Here is a 24,664-nt window from a genome sequence, read left to right as displayed (position 1 = left end):
CACATGCAAATGCATTTTAATAGCCACAGGTGTTATCATAAAAAAACAGACAAATCCACCAAATGTCACCTTGATGCTGAAGATAACATATGCCTTTCAAGACTGAGACTCCCTTTAGATTGAACTATTTAGAGTTCTGATTGTGTCAGACAAGACAGACGTGGCAAGTGCTAAGCCAGATGGAACCTCATGAAAAAATGGAAGAATCACTATAAAAGGCCCATATTACTCAAACAAGTAGTAGAAGTAAGTCGAACCACAAAGTTTACAGCCTCCATTACCACTAATTTTGACACTTCTGGGATACACGGTGACTTCGTTTTTTCCTTTAACTTTCCTCAAGCAGAAAAATATGACACCATGCACAATCCTTCCAGCTGACTGCCCGCGCCTCTGTTACAAACACTTAGCCCTCATTTAAAGCCTGTAGGCAAAAGCTGTCAGCTGTTGTACCCTGAAAATTCCCAAAACACCTGTAAAATACTTACTATGAATCTTGCATAATCGTGGTGCTGCTCCTAAAACTGCGTGAACACACTGCAATCTCTAAAATATTGTTTTTAGCGACAAACAGTTGTGCTTTTTCCTGTCAAACAAGTGACAGCTTCCCAGAGAGGGGCCTCCATGTTTAAGAGCAGTCAGTCCTTGTGATCCTACCTACTGTAGGAAGCTTCTTATCGTATTTAATGGAAACCATTGGAGAGAAGATACTGCCTCTTCATGCACCCTGCAATTATACTAATACCAATTAAAATGGTTGGGGTGCTACAGTAGGCACATATGGTTTTTATTTTTTTAAACTGATGGCAGACTGCCAAACCCTTATGTGTTATATAACTTCAGTATATTCTAAGTATTTTGGTTTACTAATGAGCTGTAAGCAAAAAGACAAGGTTAATAATCTGAAAATGAGAAGACTCATCCATTTGGATGAATTATAATTACATGGATCAAGACATCTAATAAATCTCTCAGGATCAGCTGTAGAACCTAAACAAAACCAATCTATCCAAGCATCTGCTTTTGGCCATTTGTCTCCAGGTGTGAGGACAATGATGAAAAGTCTGAATGTTGTCAGAAATGACCACTGTGACCACCTGAAGAGTAGCTGCTATTATCTCACAGCAGGTTGAAGTTAAATCATTAAAAATAGTGTACATAATTTCCAGGAAATATCCAATGCTCCTGATGAATCTGCATGCTACAGACATCGTTCTATTGTATTCAAACATATCCAAAATCAAATTGACATAACCCTGATTTGCTTATGTGTTTTTTTGTTTAGAGAACAGAAAAACACACAAAAAAGTAAAATTGGAAACAGAGCAGTGCGTTCTAAGTAGACTCCAGGTAAAGAAAAAGTTACAAAATGATACTGAATAGAATTTGTATCATACATTAAATCTGTTAATTTTAATGAATTAAACAATTAGTTTACAAGATGAGTAAAAACTCTTCAGTTTTGCTGGCTTATTAATTTGGAAGCATATTATCAAGGTTTCCAAAAGTCTATTTTTTCATGAAAATTAACTTTTAAGTGAAGACTAGCTTGTAATAAGAAATAAAAAGACATTTTATTCAAAAAAAGATACAAATCAATCATCATAGTACTTTCCTCCACAATTTATTTCCTGAATTCCACATAGAAATAGGAAAATTGGCAATTCAATCACCGTCAAGAGACTTAATTCACAAGGCACAATTACCTCCTCATAAAAATCTGCATCAGGCAACAAAATACAGATAAGTCTGTCATAGACCAAAAATTAATCATCTCCATGAATTGGGGAGTTCCTTTATTCCTCTTTAAGGCTTTATTATCAGAAAGCCACTGACAAACATACTGATTAATATCTTGACTCCTAACCTGTACTTCCTAATGCATTTATTATAAAAACCTCTAACTGACGATCTGGCATAATTATCTTGTACAACAATGACCCCAGCAGCAACGGCCACACAAAATGAATCACCTTATATAGACTGATGCACAACAAGAATACCGGTCCATAAGGTTCCCAACAGAACTAAATACCATAAAGTCAAGTATAAATTCTTAAATTATACTTAGCATGAAGAACAAAGCATTGAGGTTTCTTCCAACCATAAAACAGGAAAAGCCCCGAGATGAGTTCCATTTGTTTGAAGTACAGTAACAAAGATTCTACCCAACAGCAATAATTCAGAGCAAACTGCTATTAATTCTGTTTCAGAAAAGCAAAATAAGACATGTATTGCCATATCTGTAAAACAGACTAAAACAGGATCTTTTTACGGTTTTCATTTGTTATTTTTTTGTGCATGGCTTGGATGTATAAGAAAATATCTGTGTTATGGAACTGCAGAATCTAGTGCATTTTTCCGTTACGCGAATCAAAACAGCCGCAAGTAGGTTAAACCCCTTTGTAAACAATCCCAGTGAAAAGCATTAAAGTGCCCCTTTGTCGAGGGCTCAGTGGTACCTTTTTTCTCTGGGCTTTGCTCAGGATTCTCTTCTGCTGCAGTTTCCATGGCTGGCTTCATCCCATCAACCAAAAATGCTTCCCCTTTTTACAAACACGTTTCTCTCCTCTCTCTCTCTCTCTCCCACTCTGCCACTCTCTCTTGCACTCTCTCTTTTTTTTTTTTTACAGTGATTGAGTGGCACGGTCCTTCTCCGTCGTATATTGCAACCCTTTCCAAGACGCAAAAGGTCTTGTCAGATCCGATTTTGCTCAACTTAGTGGTCCATAGAAAATTCTGCCAGCAAGCGTTCAGCCACACGTCACTTAGAATCCTAGTAGGAAAATGGCCTTTCTGTTTCGCAGTTCTGTTTAGGATTCAGTCCGGTTACAGTGGGGAGAGAATTCACTTAACCCCCCCGGTTTTTACTCTCTGGTTAGGACGCTCCCAGTGAATGGCAATCAAGGGTTGCTTTTGGAGAATAGATTGATTACATCACAAGAGGGTATGTATGCAAGGGTGAAAGGAACCCCCTCCTCCAGCTCAGTACAGCAGCAATGAAAGCCCCACTATACCCTGTGTCCTCGCAGAATGCATGTCATCACACAATCACAAGCTTTTCTTTCCCATGGGACCCCATTTAGAGTGTGCTCTGCATTTTGATTTATACCATATGCCCCTGCTCCTGTTGCATACATTAACAGTCTCTAACCACAGTCTCCACTCCATCTGCTGACTTCTTGGAGAGAAGGGGAAATAGAGAGAGAGAGGAAAAAAAAGAATCCAGCTTCCACCACAGTCACAGAGACCAAGAAGGAGGGAGACAGTGAGAGAGAGAGAGCAATGAAGTTGTGCCTGAGCAGTTCAGGATTAGGCAAAACCTGTTTAGCATCTTAATGACTTAACCCAGGCCTTACTGTGACATTCTGGTGGGAAAAGCAATTTTAAGTGATGAAAGAGAAATACAAAATAAAAACACAACCAAAAAAAAACTCAATGAAAGCACGGCTAAGCAAGGACTAGAAGAAGACTTCTCCGATCTTTGTTTATCTTTCGTGATAAACAAAACCCTAGAATTGTATTATTGTAGCATTAATTTATATTTTACTTTGTTCTGATTTTAACTTTATGAGGTTTTTATAACTAGAGCTATATTTTGCCAAAAGCATGAAAGTCTTATTACTTACAGTGGATGTGAAAAATTCAGAGTTAACCAAAAATTTGAATGCTCAATAAAACCTGGAAAGACTCTTGCAAGAAATTAAAGGATTTCTACAACAAGTTACTGAACAATAATACAAATACTGATTTATCAGCAATATCTGACTATACTCCAGATTACTGTGAAATAAGATCAAAATTATCTTTGATTATTCAGAGCCAACAACACTTTATCAATTTTAAAACTTTTTAATGTTTTGTTCTTCATTTATCACAGGTAGTTTTTCTAATACCAATATTAAAGAGGAGGCTATAATATCTTAGGCTACAATTATTATTTAGTGTTATTTAATCTTAATTTACTTCAGAAACTAAAAGAAATACCACTGTATATTCAATATACCACAACAGTGTATAGCATAGTTAAATGCATTAGAAATAAACATTCCATGTAATGCAATTCACAAGGACTTCACACATTCCTCCAGGCCATTCCTTAAGCACTGCTTCTGGTTGAATCCTGTGGTAAATAACACTGTAATACTCAAAGTATAGTGAGAAACTCCACAGGGCTGTAGTTAATAGGAAATCTTTCTTCCGGGCAAAAATGAATGGCTTTATTTACAAAGCTAAATGCACTCTGCAAACAGAGGCTGCTATATAAGGTCAAGAGCCTTATGGAATGTGTAGCACAACCCCTCTACTGAGAATTTACACTACTCCCACCTGGAAGATACCTCTGTGTCCCCAGGTGTAACAGTAACAGATTCAGGAAATCTTTCGTCCCCTCTGCAATCTCAGTCTCAAACAATGTAAAAAAAAAACTCTCATCTCCTAAAACAGTGGTTTCTGGTCTTCTTTGTTGGTAATCTTTATCTGTTTTTGTTGTATTGTTGTATTATACTGTGCCATGAAACAAATTTCCCCCCAGGGGATAATAAAGCTTGAATTGAATTGAAGAAGTATAATATTTCATGAGAACTTCCAATAAGATGCTTAGGAGGGCATTTTCAATGAATAAAATCATGTTAATGTGCATGTTATGGCTAGATTCTGAAACGAAGCAGTGACCACCAGTGTCTCCTGTAATATCTAATCCATAATTCCATAAATCAAGGGTTCCTCTTTCAAAATAATGGAAAAAATGTGGTACACTCTTATTCATAACAAAGATGAGTAGAAAACCTAAATGTTTTCCTTCATCTATAAATGAAAAATATCAAGAGAATTTAGTATTCAATTACATTCCATCATATTTATGTATGTGACTACCATACTGAAATTCTCCTACCCTAGACTGTACTCTTTCCATGTACTTGTATGTAAAAGCAGCTGATTTAATAACAACATAAACCATTTTTACTTTGGTCTCTTAATGCTCTGTGCCCAAGACCACGGCCCAATTTTTCAACCTTTAATGCTTTTTAGGGTACAATAAAGCATTTGTTTAGATTATAAAATGGATTAAAATATTTGTTTTACCAAATAGAAAAAAAAGGCTATAACATAAAGTCTTTCTCTTTTAAAGTCTTGCTGTTATAACCAACAGTGCTCTACAACATCGAAGTTTATGGCTCACCATGAAGCAAACTTCAAATGGAAACCACGTCCTCATTATTATGACTAACTCAGAAATCGGGGAAACAACTCACTAATAAAGCCAGTCTGGTGAAGATAAAACAGACTGAACAATTGCAAACACATGTCAAATTCTCCTGGATAACAACCATTGCTGGTGGCTCAGGGAACCTGATAGCCCCCAGGTGACAAAATGTTGCCGTAACAGCAACGTCCCAGCCATAAACCACCTCATGGAAAAACCGAAAATAAGGAGGATCTGCAAAAAAGTGACCTCTCTGCCTTTTTTGTGCACATAGCCCTTCCCACATTCCTCTAAGCATCTCTCCTGCTGAAAGGCCTGTAGTCCAGGCAGCAGCCAGTAGCCACTTTCATATTTTTGCCCAGTTTTTCAAGACACTGACACAGTGAAAGAATTGTAATGAAGAGTTACAGTAATGGGATCAACTAGAAAATTGATAGTGTCTGGAACGCTGACAGCACGGTTCCCCTTGCTCTGTTGCCTGTGGAGATTATGGCCCATCAGACATTAAGGGTAATTAATGTCCCGAGTCTGCACAAGGCACAGGGACGATTATGCTTGCTTGAGCAAAGCTGTAGCTTTTCCTAATGCACAGGGCACATTTTAGATATGCCAATTCGCTTTACATTGTGCTTAGAAATAATTAAATGAATTTCTTTAAGATGTTAATATATATAAAAACAGAATATAAATGAGAGTGGCACAGTGGTGCAAGAGTTAGCATTGCAGCCTCGCAGGGCTGAAGCCCTGGACTGCTATCTGTGTGGAGTTTATATGTTCTCCCCATGTTCACATGGGTATCCTACAGGCGCTCCGGTTTCTTCCCACAGAAAAAAAAAAAACTGGTATTTTAACTGGCTTTTGGGAAAATGACTCTGGTGTGAGTGTGTGTGTGTCTGTGTGTTCTCTCTCAAGGGTGTACCAGGCCCTGTACCCGTTGGTTGCTGAGATAGGCTCCAGTTCTCCCACAACCCTGAGTTGAATGAAACAGATAAGAAAATGGATGGATGGTAAATCTTAGAAGCAAGAGGAAGCCGTTTGGCCAACCTAGCTTGTATAGTCACTAGCAGCTTACTGATCCAAGAATCTTGTTCAATGGCTTCTTGAAGGAAGCCAGGGTATCAGCTTCAAAAACAAGGCTGGGCAGCTTGTTCCACAGTCCCATTACCCTGTGTGTAAAGAGGTGTCTCCTGTTTGATGGTTCCCTACATGTAGGGATAGTATCATTTATAAAGCCAAGAAATATACTGTAAAACACAGCTCAAGATACTTTCCACCAAGGTCCTTGTTCTCCCAAGCCAGAGTGAACACATATATTGAAATACATACAATGTAAGAGAAAGAGTCAGGAATTCTGCATTTAAGAAAACCAGTATGTTTTCCATATTAACTCCAAACTGATTTCTACTCACAAAATTTGTTCTGGAACTTGATTGCAAAGATCATTCATGGGCAGTGCATATATTTTAATAACGCAACACACATTGTAACATTCAGAAAGATGGTGCAAAGTACTGGGATGACTTGAAAGAAAAGCTATGCAGAATTATCACATCAATAAATTTAAATAATTTGTTAACATGGAAATGCATGCTTTGTACAGTTGTTAACTTACCAACTATAACAACATTTAACTAAGCTAAGTATGCCTGCATGAACATGTTTGTTTGGCACCCTCAAGCAGTTCTGAAAAAAATATTGGTGGACAAACTGCTAGTATGTAATGGTGTTATCTGACTGCGATTCAAAATCAAAACTCTCAGCCTTTAATATTGCATGGGTGCAGTCCGTAAAGTATTGCACAAGTGTGCTACTAAGTTGAGTCATAACATTTTCAGCTCTGGTTGTGTTTCTTCTTCATATCTATTTCAGCAGAGACAGGTGCCTTTGCTCATGATGCGGAAACGTCTGAGCAGACTGAATGTGTTTCACTTAAACTTACAGAGAAGCAATTCTCTTAAGACAAACTTGACGCCCACATAACTCCAGAAAAACCTTTTTGACCAGGACACTCACATGAAAGATTTCAAATATGTCACAACTGGTCTGTAACCTTTTTGTCACGTAAAGTAAAGAAGAGATACTGCCTTTGGAAGCTGCAATCGTTTCTAAAACTTTGTCCAACTTGTGTAGAAGAGCAGGGAGATGGAAGTCCATTAGCAGGCCGTAACGTGGGAATTCTAATTACTTTCCTTATTGTTGGAATCAATTGTGCTGCAATACCAAGCAGAGCCCATGAGAACCCACTCAGCCTGCAGGCCCTGGGTCTTCACGGGTGAATAACTGCTTAGCATCTATTCAGCCCTGCTTTCAATACGTAACAACAAACAGCTCTGCTCACACAATACTAACCTCTGCATCCTACACTGCTCCATCATCATTCATATCTGAGCGATGACATGAGAAAAAAAAAAGCATTCTTATGGGAAACACAGAGAAAATTAACATATAGCTCCAGCACAATAAGAGGTTGGCTTTGTGGGAATTACTGAGCAAATGGCCTCAGTGAAAGTTTGATTCAGCAGAGCTCAGAACAAACCTCCTTATGATTTTAGAAGCACAAATGTTTTAGCACCTTTTGACTGCAAACAAGATTATGATGTTGAAAAAAACATAAGTTATGAGAGTGGTGTCACAAAATTCACTCAAGAGTAGTAAAGGCTTTTATATTGTAATACTAATTTCTATTGCTTGAAGAACATCTCTAAATAAATAAGAAAAAACAAAACAAAAATAATAAACAAATAACAGACTTCTTTGTCCATGGGAATGCTGTGTCTTCAGTGAATGCCCTGTCCAACATGACCCAAACTTTCATCGTCATTTCAGTTAGTATTTTATTTTCTAATGAATTTTATTAAGTCCATAAAGACTCTACAACAGTCAAACAGGAAATGAAACAGAAAAAAAGAAGCAAAATCTCAAGAAAATGTAAAACATGAGCTACCAGCGCATGCAGATGCAGGTGGACACAGAGAATAGAGGGGAGCCAGGCTTTCCAGAGGTGTCAATCTTGGATTCTCAAATTTGGATTACAAAACAACAGCTTTGACATCGCTAAGATGAGTGCAAACTCACAATGGTCTCTCCCCTCAGATGTGCCGTAGTCATGTCAGATTGTTTATTTCTAGAGGTTGAAAAAGTTGAAGCTCTTAAGCAAATGGAGAACACAAACTCTTCAAACCATTGAAGAAAAAGTGAAAAACAACTGAAAGTGGGGATCTCTGTTAGAGGACACCTACTGTACATAAACCAAAAGATTCAGAAATATGAGAAATATCATGTGGCTGGCTTGTGTTCCTTACGTTTTGGCCAGTACCAACTCCTCCACCCCCATCACAGTCCCCACCACAGGGATAAACCAAATTTCAAATATACAAAATCATGACTTGGCTTCCAGGTCGATGTGTACAGCGTTGCACTGCTTTCTGTTTTGATTTCAAACCCAAGCATCACGGAGACATAAGGAAAAAAATCTTCACAAAAAAACATACCACAAAAAAGATATTGGAAATTTTCATTTAGTGGCAAGGATTCCTCACTCACCACTGGCTGTATAACCCCTTCCTCACACACATACTAACAAAGCCCAAAGCACTCAGAATTTACCTTTAGCAGTTCAGTATTGAGGAAAAAATCCTTATAATTCATGCAAATTAACCACAACATTCTATAGATTTAGCCATCAGGAAGTTGCAAAAAGATCTGTATTTAATGCTAACAAAATGAATTAAAGTTCCAGTACGTTTATGCACGGAATACCTACCTGTACTAATAAACTAATGAACAGGTAAACACAAACACAAAGTCACGTTACAAAAAAAACAAGCCATAATTAAAACATTCATTCAGAAACTTTGATTTGTATCTGGAAAAGTCTTTCAGTGAAACACGAAGAGCCAGGAAATAAAATAAAGGAAAATGTGCAGATTCGGTTTAAAATATGCTACTAAAAATGATGGGACAACAGGTAAAGTACATTGTATACAATTGGAACAATATTTTTTGTTCACTTCTCAAGAACAGTACATTAAAAAAAAAAACATCCACTGAGTTTTACTCATTTCATCGTATGTTTCTCTGAATGTCAAGCCATGCTCAAGCCCGGAAGAGGAAAGATTGGTGTGTGTCTTGTTGACTAGTTTCACCTTTCAGCTGGTTCCTTTTTGTATGTGAAAAGCCTCATGAACTAATTATGCCAAAACAGTCTATAAGGACTGAGCTACAGTATCATTAAAAAAAATTGGGACCCCGCCCACATTAGACCTCAGTCTTTTGCATGTTAAATTCCAGCACCTATTAATACAGTCTTGTGGGCTGCAGCACCTTTGAATAGAAGAGTATAGAGAATGCGTCCATTTTCCATACCATTACTCACTCCTTACCAACATATGCAAAAGAGTTATGTAAAATCAATTTGTTTCAACTGCATCTATATACAGCTGTATGCAAAAGTTTGGGCACCCATGGTCAAATTGCATATTTCACAGAAGAAGTGTACAAACTTAAAGAAGACGTACAGTATTTCTGCAGGTTTTAATGTACAATTACTATTTTTTTTGCTGAATTTAATTCAGTGGGCTTCATCTGGATACAGTGTGTTTGAGACAGATCCATTTGCATTCTTTTGTTTGTTTGGAGCTAATAATGGAATTCCCTAATATTTAATCAATTAATTAAAAATAGTACAAAAGCAGTTTATCAACAGCTAGACCTTAAATGGCAAGAAGATGGCTTTTAGAATTTAGTGTTGTGGCTCAGAGACTTACAAGACAGGAGGGATTGTCTACTGCTGTAAGACTTACTCTTACTCTTTCTTGGCTGTATTTTTACCAGTTGTGCTTTTGCCTTCATTAAAATTCCTGAAGACAATTTCTTTAAAGGGACTGTGCCATATTTGAGGGGGGAAGACATTTAAGAGCATCTTAAAGAGTCAAGAAAGGACTACAGCTCCCAGACTCTTCAGCAGTCAGTTGACGCTGCATTAAACATCAAAGGTCAGTAGAGAATTACATTCAAATTCAAATCCAAAAAGATTAATTGCCATGACAGACAAATTACAGATTCTAAATCAATAACAATTAATGGGACAATTATAAAACAGGAAGGGATTTGTAACCCTTTGTTGTGGCGGGGATACAGGAACTATGTGCCAGGGCCACTAAAGAATTAGCATCAAATAGTCTAGTGGTTGTGGCCAAACCTTAAAACTGTCAAAGGACTGATGTAGTGTTTGTTAAATCCTTTGCACATTTCCCACTTGCAAGCAATGGGTGCAAGGCAATATACAACCTAGACAGGATCAAACCATCGCAGGGCACACACAGATACAAACATACAAACACTTACAAACATCCTACAAATACAAACCTCAGTTTTGGATTGAGGAGGAAACTGGAACATCTGGAGGAAACCCACACAAACACAAGGTGAACATACAAACTCCACAGAGATGGCACCCCAGAATTGAAGTTTCTATTTTTTTATTTTAAAATGCTGTGGAAATTCATGATGGTGCTCAGAACTAAACAATCTATATACTTGAATCCTGTAACTACAACTATAACCATAACTGTAACTGCAACACAAACACATCACACAAAAAAAAGAAATAGGCTGTACAAACTGGTAACTTTGGCTATGATATCTTCCAGGAGATCGATTACCTTATCTTCCCTAATTGTGAGAACAGAAAGTTCAATATCATTTTGCAAATCACAGATTATACAGACTATCACATGGTTAACTACAGTATGTCACACATCATAGTGAATGCATATTTGACAACAGAACACAACACAGGACAAACATACTATACATATACCATTAATTGTACAGTACTTAATTTTATTTGTAATTCAAGACTCAAACTCTCCAAGGCCATTTAACAGTTAACACTAAGAGCTAGCATTATGTAAAAGATATAATTAGATCCCACATGATTTTCAGCTAATTGCATGCTGAATCTTTTGCATAAAAACATCCATGTATAGCCCTCTTGCTGAGTGAGTTTGCATATAAGCTCATAACAACAGAGGGATAAAACAAATTCCAAACAGAAAAAATAAAAAGGGTGTACCCAACATGAACATAATGTGTACTGTAGGTATGTATTTATTCTGTGAATCCTTTTCATAAGCCAATTACAAGGCTCAGCATTAAGGATACCTTTACCTTACTTGCAAGGCTGAATCTTGCATTGTAGATAAATTCAAATGCCGTAATAATTTCTAGAATTATTGACTGTGATTGTAAATAAAAAATAAATAAAGAGTAGTTATTACAAACATTACAAAGTTTATTCTCCTCACTCATTTCATCATCCTTCCATGCTAACTTTTGATCACATGAGATCAGCTGTCTGGTCTGCTGATCTGTTTCAGTGCAATGCTAGTATCTCACAACGGTCTACTGTACTGAGTGACATGAGTGACATACACATGTACAATATACCAAAAAGCCTATTGCTTTATTGCTTTATGCAATGCCTTTTTCACTCTGGACAAGATATCAAGGTCCTTTTTGAAAAGCTCACTGTAAACTGAGCATTCCTGAAACCTTCAAATGTCTTACAAAAGAAGTCTCTGTTTGTCTGTCTCTCTATCAAAACAGTTCAGTAAGCTTTTTACAGTGTCCGCAGCAATGGAAAACAGAAGTTATAGTGTTGAAAAAATAAGTCTCAGTGTGACGACCACTTTGTATTAGATATATTCAGTGCAGAGAAAATGTTTGTGAGCCCCCTAGTTTGGTCCATATTCTTTTTTAGACCTACAATGTAATTAGATCTTCGTCAAAGTCAGTCTATATACTGTAAACTGGAGTTGCTTTGACTCTTTAATAAATGACAAATCGTCTGAAGTCTGCTCTGTATAAAACTGGCACAGGAAGATTTCCCAAAGGCAATACCCTGTTAATGCTGCAGACTCTTCTAGCCTGCAAGTTGTGGATAATTACTTTCTGTTGGTCTGCTGAAATCTGGAGCTGACATGAAAGACAGTGAGCAAGTACAAAAAAGCAACCATTTCTATACATCAAACGTCATGATATTTGAAACTCAGAGAATAATGTACTTTGCCTGGTCTATACCAATTGTATTGTGTTTCAGTTACAAGACAAATATACCAACTTAATTCCAGGACACAAAAAGTTGCTTCCAGTTCATTATTCTGAAAGGCACAAATAAAGAAAATTGGACAAATTAAAATAATGAGGCCATTAAGCTTTTTCTTTGTCTTTTCTATAGAAATAGAAGATGGCACATAATACTTCCTTTATGAAACTCAGCATATAAAAAATCGTTATTTTCTTATCCATGTACAATAACTATAGTATGTTAAGCTTCCACCTATAAGAGTCAAATAAAATGATACTTATGGTATGAACAAAAAAGATTTTGGTACCAACTTTGTAGATATTAGCTATTTAATGCAAAATCTGGCCAATGTATCCATCATGTTTATTCTATCAAGTCTCATCAATTCAGACACAAAATTCCCCAAAATGGAATAAGAAGAAACTTTTTACTACCATTCTCAGTGGATTCCAATAGGATATTGTTTCTTTACTTTTGTATGCAGATTATTCAAACGGTGATGCCGATTACATCAAAACCATAACCCACCAACTACACACAAAAAACACCACTGTATTTAATTAGCTGACAAGTTGTGAGTAGATCAAAGTTCCCCTTTACTCTCGGTCCGTACTGCAAGATCACAACAGCATAAAGCTCTGACATTTCTGCACATGGGCGGAGACAAAAACTATCACCATACACAAGAGACAAAGTTTTTTCCCCTTGTCAGAAGAAGTCAGAAGAACAGTATAGTAATTCTAATGACTTCCCATAAAATATTATTTTCCCCCAGAAGTTGATCTTTGTATAACAGCTATTCTTACAGGGCTGATTATAGTAGGGTTATACTTGAATACAAGAAACTAGAATAATCTTTCTTATAGTGATATTCATACAATCAGTTCTCCTCTGTGTCTCTACTAACATTAAATAGGTTCAGCTGTCTGGTTTGAATACACAGTAGTTGGGCTGATGTAACCTCAGCTCATTTTATCCTTACCTGTTCATATTGTGAATAATGGGAAGCTCCCTAATTGAAATTCCAATTCCATTATTTTAATTCAACCATTCATAGTAAAAATAAGTAATTTTGTAAATCTGCTTTAAAAAAACAGAAGATCTGGATAGGATATTTTTTTAGTTTCTGCAATATTTTCCAATATATTGCTAGGAGTTTCCACTTTCTCTTCCAAAACACTAATAGACGATAAGAGGATTATAGGAGTTCCAAGAAGTCTCTGCGTTCCAGCTGATGAACGGCAACTACAGTACATTTAAAAGTTCAGAACAAGGTGATAAAATCAGCCACTGGTTATTCCTTTCTGTGTGTGATCTTATCAGTTCCATGTCAGTGCTGAACTCTGTATCGCAGTCGACTTAATTCTTATCAACCTGTTAGTTCAGAACACGTTCATACCACAGCAGCATCACAAGAACAATACAAATACACCTTTTCTTAAACAAGGGGTGTACAGTGGCATCATTAATGCCACTGTCTCTAAATACTTCTTTTGATTACCTTAGACACTCAAACCAAATTTAAACTGAATGGTATCCTCACAGTCTACAATAAAGTGCAAACGTTTACAGCAGTTTCAACAAATTTGTACATGTATATTTCTTCCATATTCATTCTAATTATATACAGTCATACAACTGTAACAATGTTAAACTGTTCTTGGTAGAAGCTGTAGGTTATAACGTGTTTAACATCTTTAAGGTTTATCAAAAAGATGACTGGGTTGGACATGCAGGAAACAGACTGGCTTCAACTCACATCCTAAAGAACTGTATTCATTTCTGGACTTCTCCAAAAGAGCTAATTAACAACCAAATAAGCTAGATAAGTCTATATTCTAATACAACTGAAACTAGCAGTGGATATAACTGTATATGTGTAAGTAGATGTCCTAAAAGTTAAAGGGAAACAATTACTTTCTTCTTATTGTATTTAAAAAACAGAGAATATACAAATGTGCCAAAGCTTTATACAGGAAAGCAATTTAACAAATGTAGGCTGGCTGTGTGTGTAATGAATTGTTAAGTGTAAATTTTAAATGGCAGTAGCTGTTTCTCACAAGAAACAATGCAAATCCCTTTGTGGTTTCTCATGTTTTTCATAAATGATTCATAAATGTTCATAAATGATTCCGGCTTATCTAGGTCGGCTTTTTAAAAAAACAAAGGCAGTAATTTTAATTTTCATGAATGCAAAATAGACGTTTATATGGGTGGTGGATTCAAATGTCCTTATACAAACTTCAGAAGCACAGGTACTTAAGGCAAAGGTTTTTTAAATACATGTAAAACTAGGAATAATTTAGGTAATGGATATCCAGGTTAACTTTTGTGTAGGCAAACCTTAGTTCTTTAATTGCAGATGAGAAAAAGTTGTGAATTTCTATCTGACTATAAGTTTTGACTGTGCCTGGTATTACCAATAAAACAAAACACTAAAAACACCCAAAAATAGAAGATATATACTGTAGGGTAGCACAGCTATCACAAAGGTAATTCCTTTCTATATTGATAAATTGCCTTATTTTTTCCTATTTCTAATCATCTTAAATTACTGGAGCCTCTGTTACTACAATTGTCTGTCTGGTAGGACAGCAAAAACTTGCACAGTCAGAGATTTTGTTTACCATCACTTCTGAAATATATAATAACTGTGCTCGTCTTTGAACGGCTGACAGTGTTTTTTAGACCACAGCACTGGAGACAGTGAGAAACACCAAGACAGTTGCCCATTTGCACTGAATTTCCTGCCCCACCTTGTTAGAATCGGCCCCAACTGGTAGTTAGGGACCTCAAGATGAAACCACATGAGTTCAGGCATCTTGCGAGACCATGGATGCCAACACCACAAGTTTCCATTCTGGGAAGAGGTCAAGCTGGGACGTTTGGAACAAGCCCACTAAATGAGCACGTGCCTCTGATGGCTGAGACCCCTTCACCAACACCTAATAACTTTACAAGAAAAGTTACAAAAGAGCATTTGGAAATGACTAGTTAATTGATCCCAGGATCTCATCCAGCTGTTTCTTGAAAGAAGCCAGGGTATCAGCTTTCAACAACATGGCTGGGCAGCTTGTTGCACACTCCCACCACCCTTGGGGTGAAGTAGGTCCTCCTGCTTTCGGATTTACATGCACTTCTATGCAGTTTCCACTTGTCCTCTGGTTTGTGTTTGTTCAAACGTCTTGTTCAAAGCAAGTACAGGGAGTCCCCACATCTCTTAATCCACTTACTTTAGTCCTGACTAAAAACCTCTCTTTCCTTTGAGCTTCACTTGAACTTTTTTGCGGCCTCTCTGCAAGCCGAACTGAAAATTAATTTCTGATAGCTGTCCCTTTCAGTATGTGGCAACCCACACAAGTTTAGTAATTAACTGCAGATCTCAGAAATGCACGCTATTGTAGCTCTTCCAAAACTAACATTTTTGGCCATGTTTCATAATTTCAGAATCAAACCCAAAAGATGAACTTTTATGCCTTGTAAATGTTCTAGTTGAGACGTGATACTAGCAACTCTAAGTGTGCATACTGTATATTTCTATATAAGCAGTGATGCAATCAGAATATAGTGGTCAGAATACAGACTTCAAATAATAACTGTTTCTTCTAACAGCACAAAAACAGAAACAATTTAGAAGTTGGATAGAAATAATAGTAGAAAACCTTTTTAACATTTGTTTAATACAATATTCCCACTGATGTGCTAACTACTTCAGGAAATTAGTAATATTCCAGCCATATGAAACCTTTAAATATAAGCTTTGAATAAAACTGGAAGAATAATCTATTACATTGATTTTTGTATTGTATAAAGCATTAGAGTAAATAGGGAATAACGATGAATTAATTTTCTCTTTAAATTGAAATAACATTTGAAACAAGCATTGAGTGTTTCATGGTTTACCACGCATCCACTGTACAACATCAATTACTATGGTATACTGTACATACTGTACACTATATACCTACTGTGTATATGTAAACTGCTATATACACTTGGTATAAGTATTACAGTACAAAAATTAATGATTTATTACATGCTTGATCTATTTGTTTCCATCACGCAAAAAATGAACCAGTGAGAACTGGTGAAGACATATTAATCTAATTACTTATTACTAACTCATTGATGTTAAATTATTCCTACTATACAGAAAATGACCTAAAAAATACATTTGGTCACTATTCCACACCGCTGGCAGACAGCATTCAATTATTAATCCATTATTCACTCCCTGGAATTTAATTTTTAAAAAGCCGTTTATTTGGATATTGTCACATGTCTAGTGAGGACAGTGACGCAGGTTTCACAAGATTTATTAATGTTTGCTTTTCAAGGTGAAAATTCATATTACTGTAATTTGACTTCCTTTCTGTAAAAGCAAAGCATTTCAAACGGAATCTGCACTGAAATACAAGGCCCAGATCTAAAGAAAACTTTTTGAGACCCAATTGTTTTTTTTTCTCCGTCTTATCACTTCCAGATCCATTGCAGCAACCAATGAAAGAAAAAAAAAAACAGGTCAATCAATAACCTCTCCCCTAAGACATTATCTTATCCCAACCTCAAATAACCTTAATCAAAAAACAGAGGACTTTATCTGGAACCTGGAAACTTTTTCTGCCCCCTGAGCAGTGCATTTCCGGTTTCACTGACAGAATTCACAAAATGGCTACTCTGATTAAGAATGAATAATTGCAGGATAAGCTTTTACTATATCACTTTTAAATTCTTTCCTACAAAGAATCCATCAAATATAAGAGACAGCATTTTTAGGCCTTACGGAATGTACTCAGTAATGTCATCTGTAAATAAAACTAGTGTGTACATTTATAATTTGACTGTTTATACTGTACCCTTGGTAAAGAAAATCTTTTCATTACCTCAGACACATCAAAACTAAAATAATCAAACTCGGGAAAAAAATATTACATGATAACTAGGTCACTTTCAGTGGCAACAGGAGGAATCAATTATAAGATTAATATTAAATTCTAATTAAATATGAGATAACAGTCCCAAAAACTGAAACAAGAAGGCAAAGTCTTTTCGAAAGAACAGTAGGTCACCTTGGACTAGAGACTTAAACTAAAAAAAAACAAGGCAGATACAAGCACTGGCACAGCAGTAAACTCTCCCCAAACTTCTTTAAAAATCTCTTACAGTAAATGTAATTCATTGGGAACATAAGACATTTATTAAAATCGCTGAATCGCCTTTGTCATTTTGAACTGGCAGGATGTAGCAGACCCTGATATTGTAACCCACCTTACTATCTTAATTTGGAGATTAACAAAGTGGGCTTTTTAAGAGATAAAGCCGTACTGTATTCTCAAGATGAATAAAAATACTTGCCAGATCCCAGAACACTGAATTAGCATCCAGCTGCCAAGCCACGGTCATGGAACAATGAACAATTTCGTCCAGTGTCGATCTGACAATGTAGCTTTTGTAAAACTCACATCAGTCACTAATGATATGACTGAGGATGGAAGCATTTGTATCACCGAATATTCACTGTGTGGACATAATGGCCCTATCCAAGGTCTAACCCTACTGGAAACGAAGCATGATTACCACTGTTTTATTTTTACAGTGGCATGCGTATTTATTTTTCTCTTGCAATATTTGACATTCTCACTGCCCAATTACTTAAAAAATGGTCAAGAAAAGCACTTTAAAATGCTACAAACTGTTGATGAGAATGATTTTTTGGGGGAGGATGTCTAGAACACACTTTCAAGATGCTAGATTTGCCAGGACCATGATACTGCAGTACAAGTACAGTACTATTGCTTGTCCTATTGCCATTTTTTAACTTAAAAATCTTAAAAATGAATTTTATAGCACGTCTTCAGCAAGAAACTCCTCCAACAGGGAGGCATTATGCTATAAACCAACTAAAGGAAATGTGTGTGCGTTTATCTCAACATCGCACTCGGTAATCAGAAAACCAGGATTTACCAGTTCAAAAAAAAAGGTCAAACAGATTATTTTCGATCCTCCAGGAATTAATCTGCAGTTAAAACTGCAGAGACAAGCAGAACAGCCAGTCTGTGCATTTTGACTTAAAAAATTACCATTCAAAAGAAAAGTAGAAAACAAATTACAAAGACTGACTTAAAATGAGATTTTACTCGGTCACTGTATTGCTTTGTTAAACCATCATTTGCTCTGGCAACACATTAAGATGTTATTATTTCCTGCAAAGTAAAAAATGACCTCTAATCTGATGGCGCTCATGTGCTTCTCTGGCAGCGTTATAAATACTCTGTGGAAAAACATTACCAGCTTTTTTATATTATAAGGAGCAAATAAGCATATAATCAGATAGTTACCCCGTCACACTTGTATTACCAGTAACTCTTCCATACAGATAATTCGGCTTAAAATATTGCATCTGTGTGATGAGAATTCAATATAACCTAACATTGCCACGTCATCTATCACTACAATTCTTCTGTAGCAAACCACATGGTTACTGAGTCTCAATTCTAAGACACAGAACATTTGTCTTCAAAGGTGATAGATCAGCACTTGTGTTAGTGCAAGGCCTCTTGTTTAGTTCATCATGCTGAAAAGGATTTTAGAATTAAGAGATTTGTGTTTGCCATCTGTGTACAACACAGTGGCTCGCCTAACAGCACAGCCAGGCATCTGAAATCAAGGTGGAGCATCGTGTGTACAGAAACTCCAGTGACAAAGTGAGAAGAAAGATAAAATGGAGACAGCTTCCGATTTATTAAATAGAAGAAATACCAAAAACATATCTTAAATTGAATCTAGAAATACCTAAAAATAGCTATTTTAAAAGCAATTAATTATCCAAAGTGAAAAAATACACTCAATGAACCAACCATTTTCAGAGGCAATCTCTTCAATTCATAGAATAGTTTACAGATGTGAAAGTATCTTTGAAGAATATGGAAGTGGGTGACTTTTTAAATACACCCTTTGCTATTTGAATGAATGAATTAATCATTTTATATAAAGAATTCTTATTGATAGTTTAGTAACATTTATAATAGTTGCATCTCTAACATTCTGTAAAATATTGTTTGATGAATTATTCATAGTAATAACTGTCTTGCATCAATGAGAATGAAAACCTCTGTTCCGGAAGGTAGAAATCACTGATAACTTTGCAAGCCAGAAAACTCGTCTGTTAATTCTGAATTTGGTGTTAGCCAGTTGAAGAAAATCATTATACTTCAACATTAGAAAATAGGCTTTTTAGCACACCCACTTATGTTTCACTTTGCAAAAACATATTTTAATATCTATTTTTATGTTGGGATGGAAAGGATCCAGCTGAAATGTTCCCTTATGGATCCGAGAACAACAATACACAGATATTACTACAATGGGTTTTAAACTAATCTGTTCCATGTCTTGTAAAACTTCTATACACAACTGTTACAAACCACAACACAGCTGCACTTCATTTCAGAAGACTGATAAAATGCCAGTGTTTTGTGTTATGTTCGGTCATGTGAGTCTTGCACCATCCAATCGTGAATATTCATTACACGAATCAGCTGCCTCTGTCTCAGTTGCATTACTAACACAGCCTGATGGATATACCAGGCGTTGTGGTTATTCGCCATATGCAATCCATTGTGATATACATCTAGGATTGGCATGTACATTGAGCCATTAGATGGCCCAAGGAGACAGCACAGAAAGTGCAGAGGACATCCGTTGTGCTGATTAGAAGATTGTTGTGATATACGTCGTTACACTACCCTGCACTGTACACATCCCATAGTATTATCAGTCATGATGACCCACTTGTGACCACATTCTGCTCTCTGAAGTGCTTTGCTGCAAACACCATCAATATTGGAATATGTCATAGGAAAATACAGAAAAAGAGAGGCTGCTGCACTCGGACACTGAATTACAGCTGTTCACAAGCCACTGTGATCGCTTTGCACCCTTATAAGTGACTGTACACATTTATTTCATACATAATATGCAGGTACTGTTCTATACATAACAGTTAGCAGTACTGCATGACTTTTATCTTCCAGTATTTTCCAGTAATGATAAATGCAATTTTAGCTGTTGTTCTTCCTTTAACTACAGGCATTTATGTAAATTTTAAACTAAACAGTTTTGACCATTGAATCCAACAGCAGTCATGGTGCAATTTTACACTCTTTTAAAACTGATATTCCTTGGCCTTTGAGATCATAACAGGAGCACATAGGAGCAGGCAGGTCTCTTGACCTGGAAGTGGAAGGCTGTGGAGAAGTGGGCAGATCTCTTGATCTGGAACTGAAGGGGTATGAGTTCAGATCCTGGGTGTAGCCCTCCTACTGTATGCTTGAGCAGAATACATTAGTCCAATTCTTTAGCGAAAATGTCCAGCTGTATAAATGGGTACAAAGGCTAGTTTGGGATGAAATCATCCATAAAATAAGGTTAATCTTATAAAAAAAACTGATGGTACGCAGTAGGATCATACATCACTTTAAACCTCACATTTAAAGTTCATTTATATGTCACAACTGAGACTCGCAGATTAATAATTACTACTTGACAAAACATCTGGTGTTTCCTTGTACACAGGATTAACCACTCATCGGTGCTCCTCAGATTCAGCTTGTGGATGTAAGATGGGAGTGCAAGATGTTCCATGGTCAGCTCAGAATATAGCCACAGAAAACCAGCCTTCTTCCACTAGTACAAGATTCACGGTTGAAAAGGATGTTGATGAACTCAGAATAGATACAATCTCTAAAGGCTGTTGGCATTGATTGGTATTTGCCACCCACCACTGTCTTAAAACAACTTGCAGCATACCCAATGCTAACCATCAAAACCCATCAGCTGACTAAGCCGAGAGTCACTGCGAAAGATTTTTGAAAAACTGCAGTTCAGATGACCACATCTTTCCTTTGCCAAACGTTTTGCAAAATTCTGTTTGAATATTTTCCAGCGCACACTAGTGCCAATGTCACATTCAAGTTTATTTTTCCCCCGCAAAAATGCACTTACGTTCATAACTATTACTTAGCATTCTTTCACTGAACAGGAGAACGAAAAGAGGCCATTTGACCTATCAAGGCTGTTTCCTAGTGAGCGACCGATCAAAGGAATTTGTGCAGAAAAACAAATACAGCGTGGTAAGTGCACAGCAACATCACCGATACAGTTGCCAAGTTCTTCAAATAGTGTAGATTTAAAATGACAAAGATTAGTTAGGAAAAACAGCTTTAGAAAACGAGTCCTGTAATTGTTTACTAGAAATGAACACACATGAGCTCACAGGGAAAGCTGGAGAGACAGGGTGGGAGGAGTCACAGCTCACACGCAGACTAACCCCTGTGCTTCTCATGGCCTTCCTCTAGTGGAGGCAGAGCTGCTGTAGTGTCTTCTGTGTAAACGTGCATGTGTCCCTTCTCTCAGACCCCATGCTGCTGCACTCTGAACTCTGACCTCTGACCTGAAAGTACACCCAACTTCCATTTACTGATCCAAAAGCACCCTTCCCAATCCCATAGACTCTTTAAAACCCCTAATAACATTCCCCTGAACCACAACATTCACAAAAAGCTTTCTTGGTGTCTTCTAAAAGAATCCTTATTTATCTGACTACAGCAGACATAACACATTAGCAGTTCAAACCCATTAGTTTCCAGCAATTGCCTTCAAAACATCCACTATACAACAGTGGTTCCACAATTGCACATCTCCCTTTCACTCTGACAGCTCAGACATTGAACTTGTAAGGTCACAGTTTGGCACTCCTGTTTGAAAATTTCTTAACATCGAGGGGAGTGTAAAACTAATTAATGAAAAGCTGTTTTTTTTTAGCTCCCTGGGAACCGTTTTATGTTAATTGTCTCAATTGTTTACAGCTCAAAGCCAGTGCCAAAGGAACAGCCCATGGCTGAAGAGGAAGAGGTGGCAAAGTGTGGTGTTTGAAGAGGTATCTGTATTCAAGAACTGGATATTTAACAACACAACAGAATATCTTAAACTTATTATTTGATACTTCAGGCCTGCAGATGTTTAGAAACAATGTACATATTATTGATAAATAAGTACATATTGTTGATAAATATTTTCAGACACTTTATAAGATATTTAAAATCAAACTGCAAAACCCCTTCTCCCAAATCAGATGTATAACATTTCAATAAAAACCCAGTAATAAACTGTACATCCATTCATTCATTTGATCAATGGTTTTTAAACTATTAAGACCTTGAATTTCTCTAGATTTCCTACAACTTGCAGATTTAATCTAGTGCTTACATTTTGTTAGTCCAGGCCTGTTTATCTGTATCCCAAAAAACAGTATTTGACTGAGGAAACTAAAAATAAGGCAAAAACTAAAAGCCCTGGGTGATTCCAATCAATGTGTCATTAAGGATTTGTCTGGCTATCCAAATAAACCAGAACAAACTACAAACAGGGCCAGTACAAGGAGGGATTTATTAGTGAAGGGCATCGGTGGGGCTGTCCCACACTAGAGGAGGCAGTAAGCTCTGAAATCCCAGACAGAAAGTATGAATGGCCCATCCAGTGCACCATGAGCAGCTACTATATAAACCCCCTTTACTCCTCTGTCACTTGGGAAACCAGTTCCTCCAGCTTGAGAGCTGAATTTATTCAAGAAGCTGAAGATAGTCCAGCCTGTGACCTTCAGGATTTACTGCTGAAGAATATGTAGCAGCAACAAAATTAGGTGGTAACCTAATTTCTTTACTTTAATAGAATAGTACATTTCTTGTGATGGCATGCTGATACACCCATGGAATCGCATAGCGATGCTATTCTAGTAAATTCCTTTGTGTATGTTTACACAACACATTATAACATATGGGGCTGATAGTAATGTAATTAATATATATAATTTGAATGTTGCTTGTAACTCAAGCTACTGTGTAAACGTACATTGAGACAACTTGTAATTCCTTATTAAATGAAATTTAATTTCTAATCTGGAATGGACAACAGGTCTTTTTCATTACAAAGTTCATAAAACGTCTTTTTTCTTGCACAAGATCAGTCAGAACCAGGAAAGTTGCGATAAATATCTGCTATAAGCCCTTAATGAGAATTTTTGCGGATTTTGTCTGGATTACTACAGTCTTCACAGAGAGGAACAACAGCTGGTCCTTAAGGAAGGAGTATTTAGAACCCATACAGGATTTTAACTACAGAGACTGTGGATGAGAAGCAGTAGAAGATGGAACCCGATTTGCAGCTTAATGTTCAGCTGCTGTATTAGATATTTGACATGAACTTTTTTTTTTCCCAATGAGCAATAACTTCTAAGAGGCAATAAATTCAGTACACTACAGGCTGAAACTACAGATGTTTGCGATCAATAAGAGTATTTTTTATGCACCCAGCTGTTATGACTCAAATTTTTTATATTGTTTTTTTAAGAGACCAAAAGCCAAATGTTACAGTCTTAGGAGACCTGTTGCTGCTGTAAACTACAACAGAGTTAGAGTTTTCTCATTTCGTTTTGTTTTGTGGCTAACAGACGAGAGCCTGAGGTCATGTTTCAAAAGGAAACATCTGTAATATTCCCACGCTCTGGATATTACAGCCATTTTCTCAGAATACAGCATTGGGCTCCTTCCCTCGTTCTTCTGCCTCCAGTTTTAGAAACACGGCCCCCTCTTCCATCTCACAAACTATCAATAAACTGGTGCCACAATGAGGCCCCTGGTTCAAGCTCCTCACTCAGGAAGAGTCCGAACATCTGGATACTCACAAAGACCGATGAAAAGAGCTGTATCACTTCTCTCACATGGACATGATGGTGAGGAGAGAAAGGACTTCTCTGCACGTCACACATGTCACCACCCAACCTCTGTTCCATATTCTCCCTGGCAAGGTAGAGTAGTGGACAGAGCTTATCTATGCAGTTCCTGCTTTAAGAGTGGCTTTGCACCAGTCAGCTGTGTCTCTGCAGAACACAAACACGTCTCTCTCTGCGTTCAATTGCACCTATTAAATATGACCACTCAAAGATCCAAAAGACTTTCACAAACAGTGATGTCTTTATCTTCTGCAATTTGGGATTTTGGATTGGTTCTGTGATACAAACGCTAGTTCACGAGTTCACCAGAACCTCCGATACTGGAAACCCTGTGATCTCTTCAAAAAAAATGTCAGTGAAGCAGTAACAGTATGCATGAGGACCTGTCGGAATGTGCCTGGTTTGGAAAACAAAGACTCTATCACGTGTATTTCATGAAAAATACATGCAAATGTTCCCTTTTATGCTGGCGCTGTTCGAAAAGCTCAAGTGAAGTAAGATTACTAATGCAGTTATTTGAAAATTTTTGTATTTGCCTTTTCCAAATCTTCTTAGTTGCTTTGGGGCTGTTTGCTCATTG

At 36.9% G+C, this 24,664-nt stretch overlaps 1 protein-coding gene across 3 annotated transcripts in view; it reads right to left on the bottom strand.

The window, feature by feature from the left end:
• Positions 1-24,664, bottom strand: part of LOC148676612 (neuronal membrane glycoprotein M6-b) — a 62,022-nt gene that overhangs the window by 22,272 nt on the left and 15,086 nt on the right. Inside the window, exon 1 of one of the 3 annotated variants that reach the window (XM_088609592.1) lies at positions 2,463-2,961. The exons of 1 other annotated variant lie outside the window; for it this stretch is intronic. In XM_088609592.1, the coding sequence (XP_088465718.1) occupies positions 2,463-2,523 (61 nt within the window). In that variant the 5' untranslated portion in view covers positions 2,524-2,961. Of the gene's footprint in view, positions 1-2,462; positions 2,962-24,664 lie in introns of those variants that run through there. One more of the 3 variants, XM_088609605.1, reaches the window with a different exon arrangement.

This window comes from Lepisosteus platostomus, chromosome 2 (assembly GCF_059453375.1).
Source record: "Lepisosteus platostomus isolate fLepPlt1 chromosome 2, fLepPlt1.hap1, whole genome shotgun sequence".
In the NCBI taxonomy this organism is placed as follows: Eukaryota; Metazoa; Chordata; class Actinopteri; order Semionotiformes; family Lepisosteidae; genus Lepisosteus; species Lepisosteus platostomus.
This window is presented reverse-complemented; position numbering and strand designations above follow the sequence as displayed.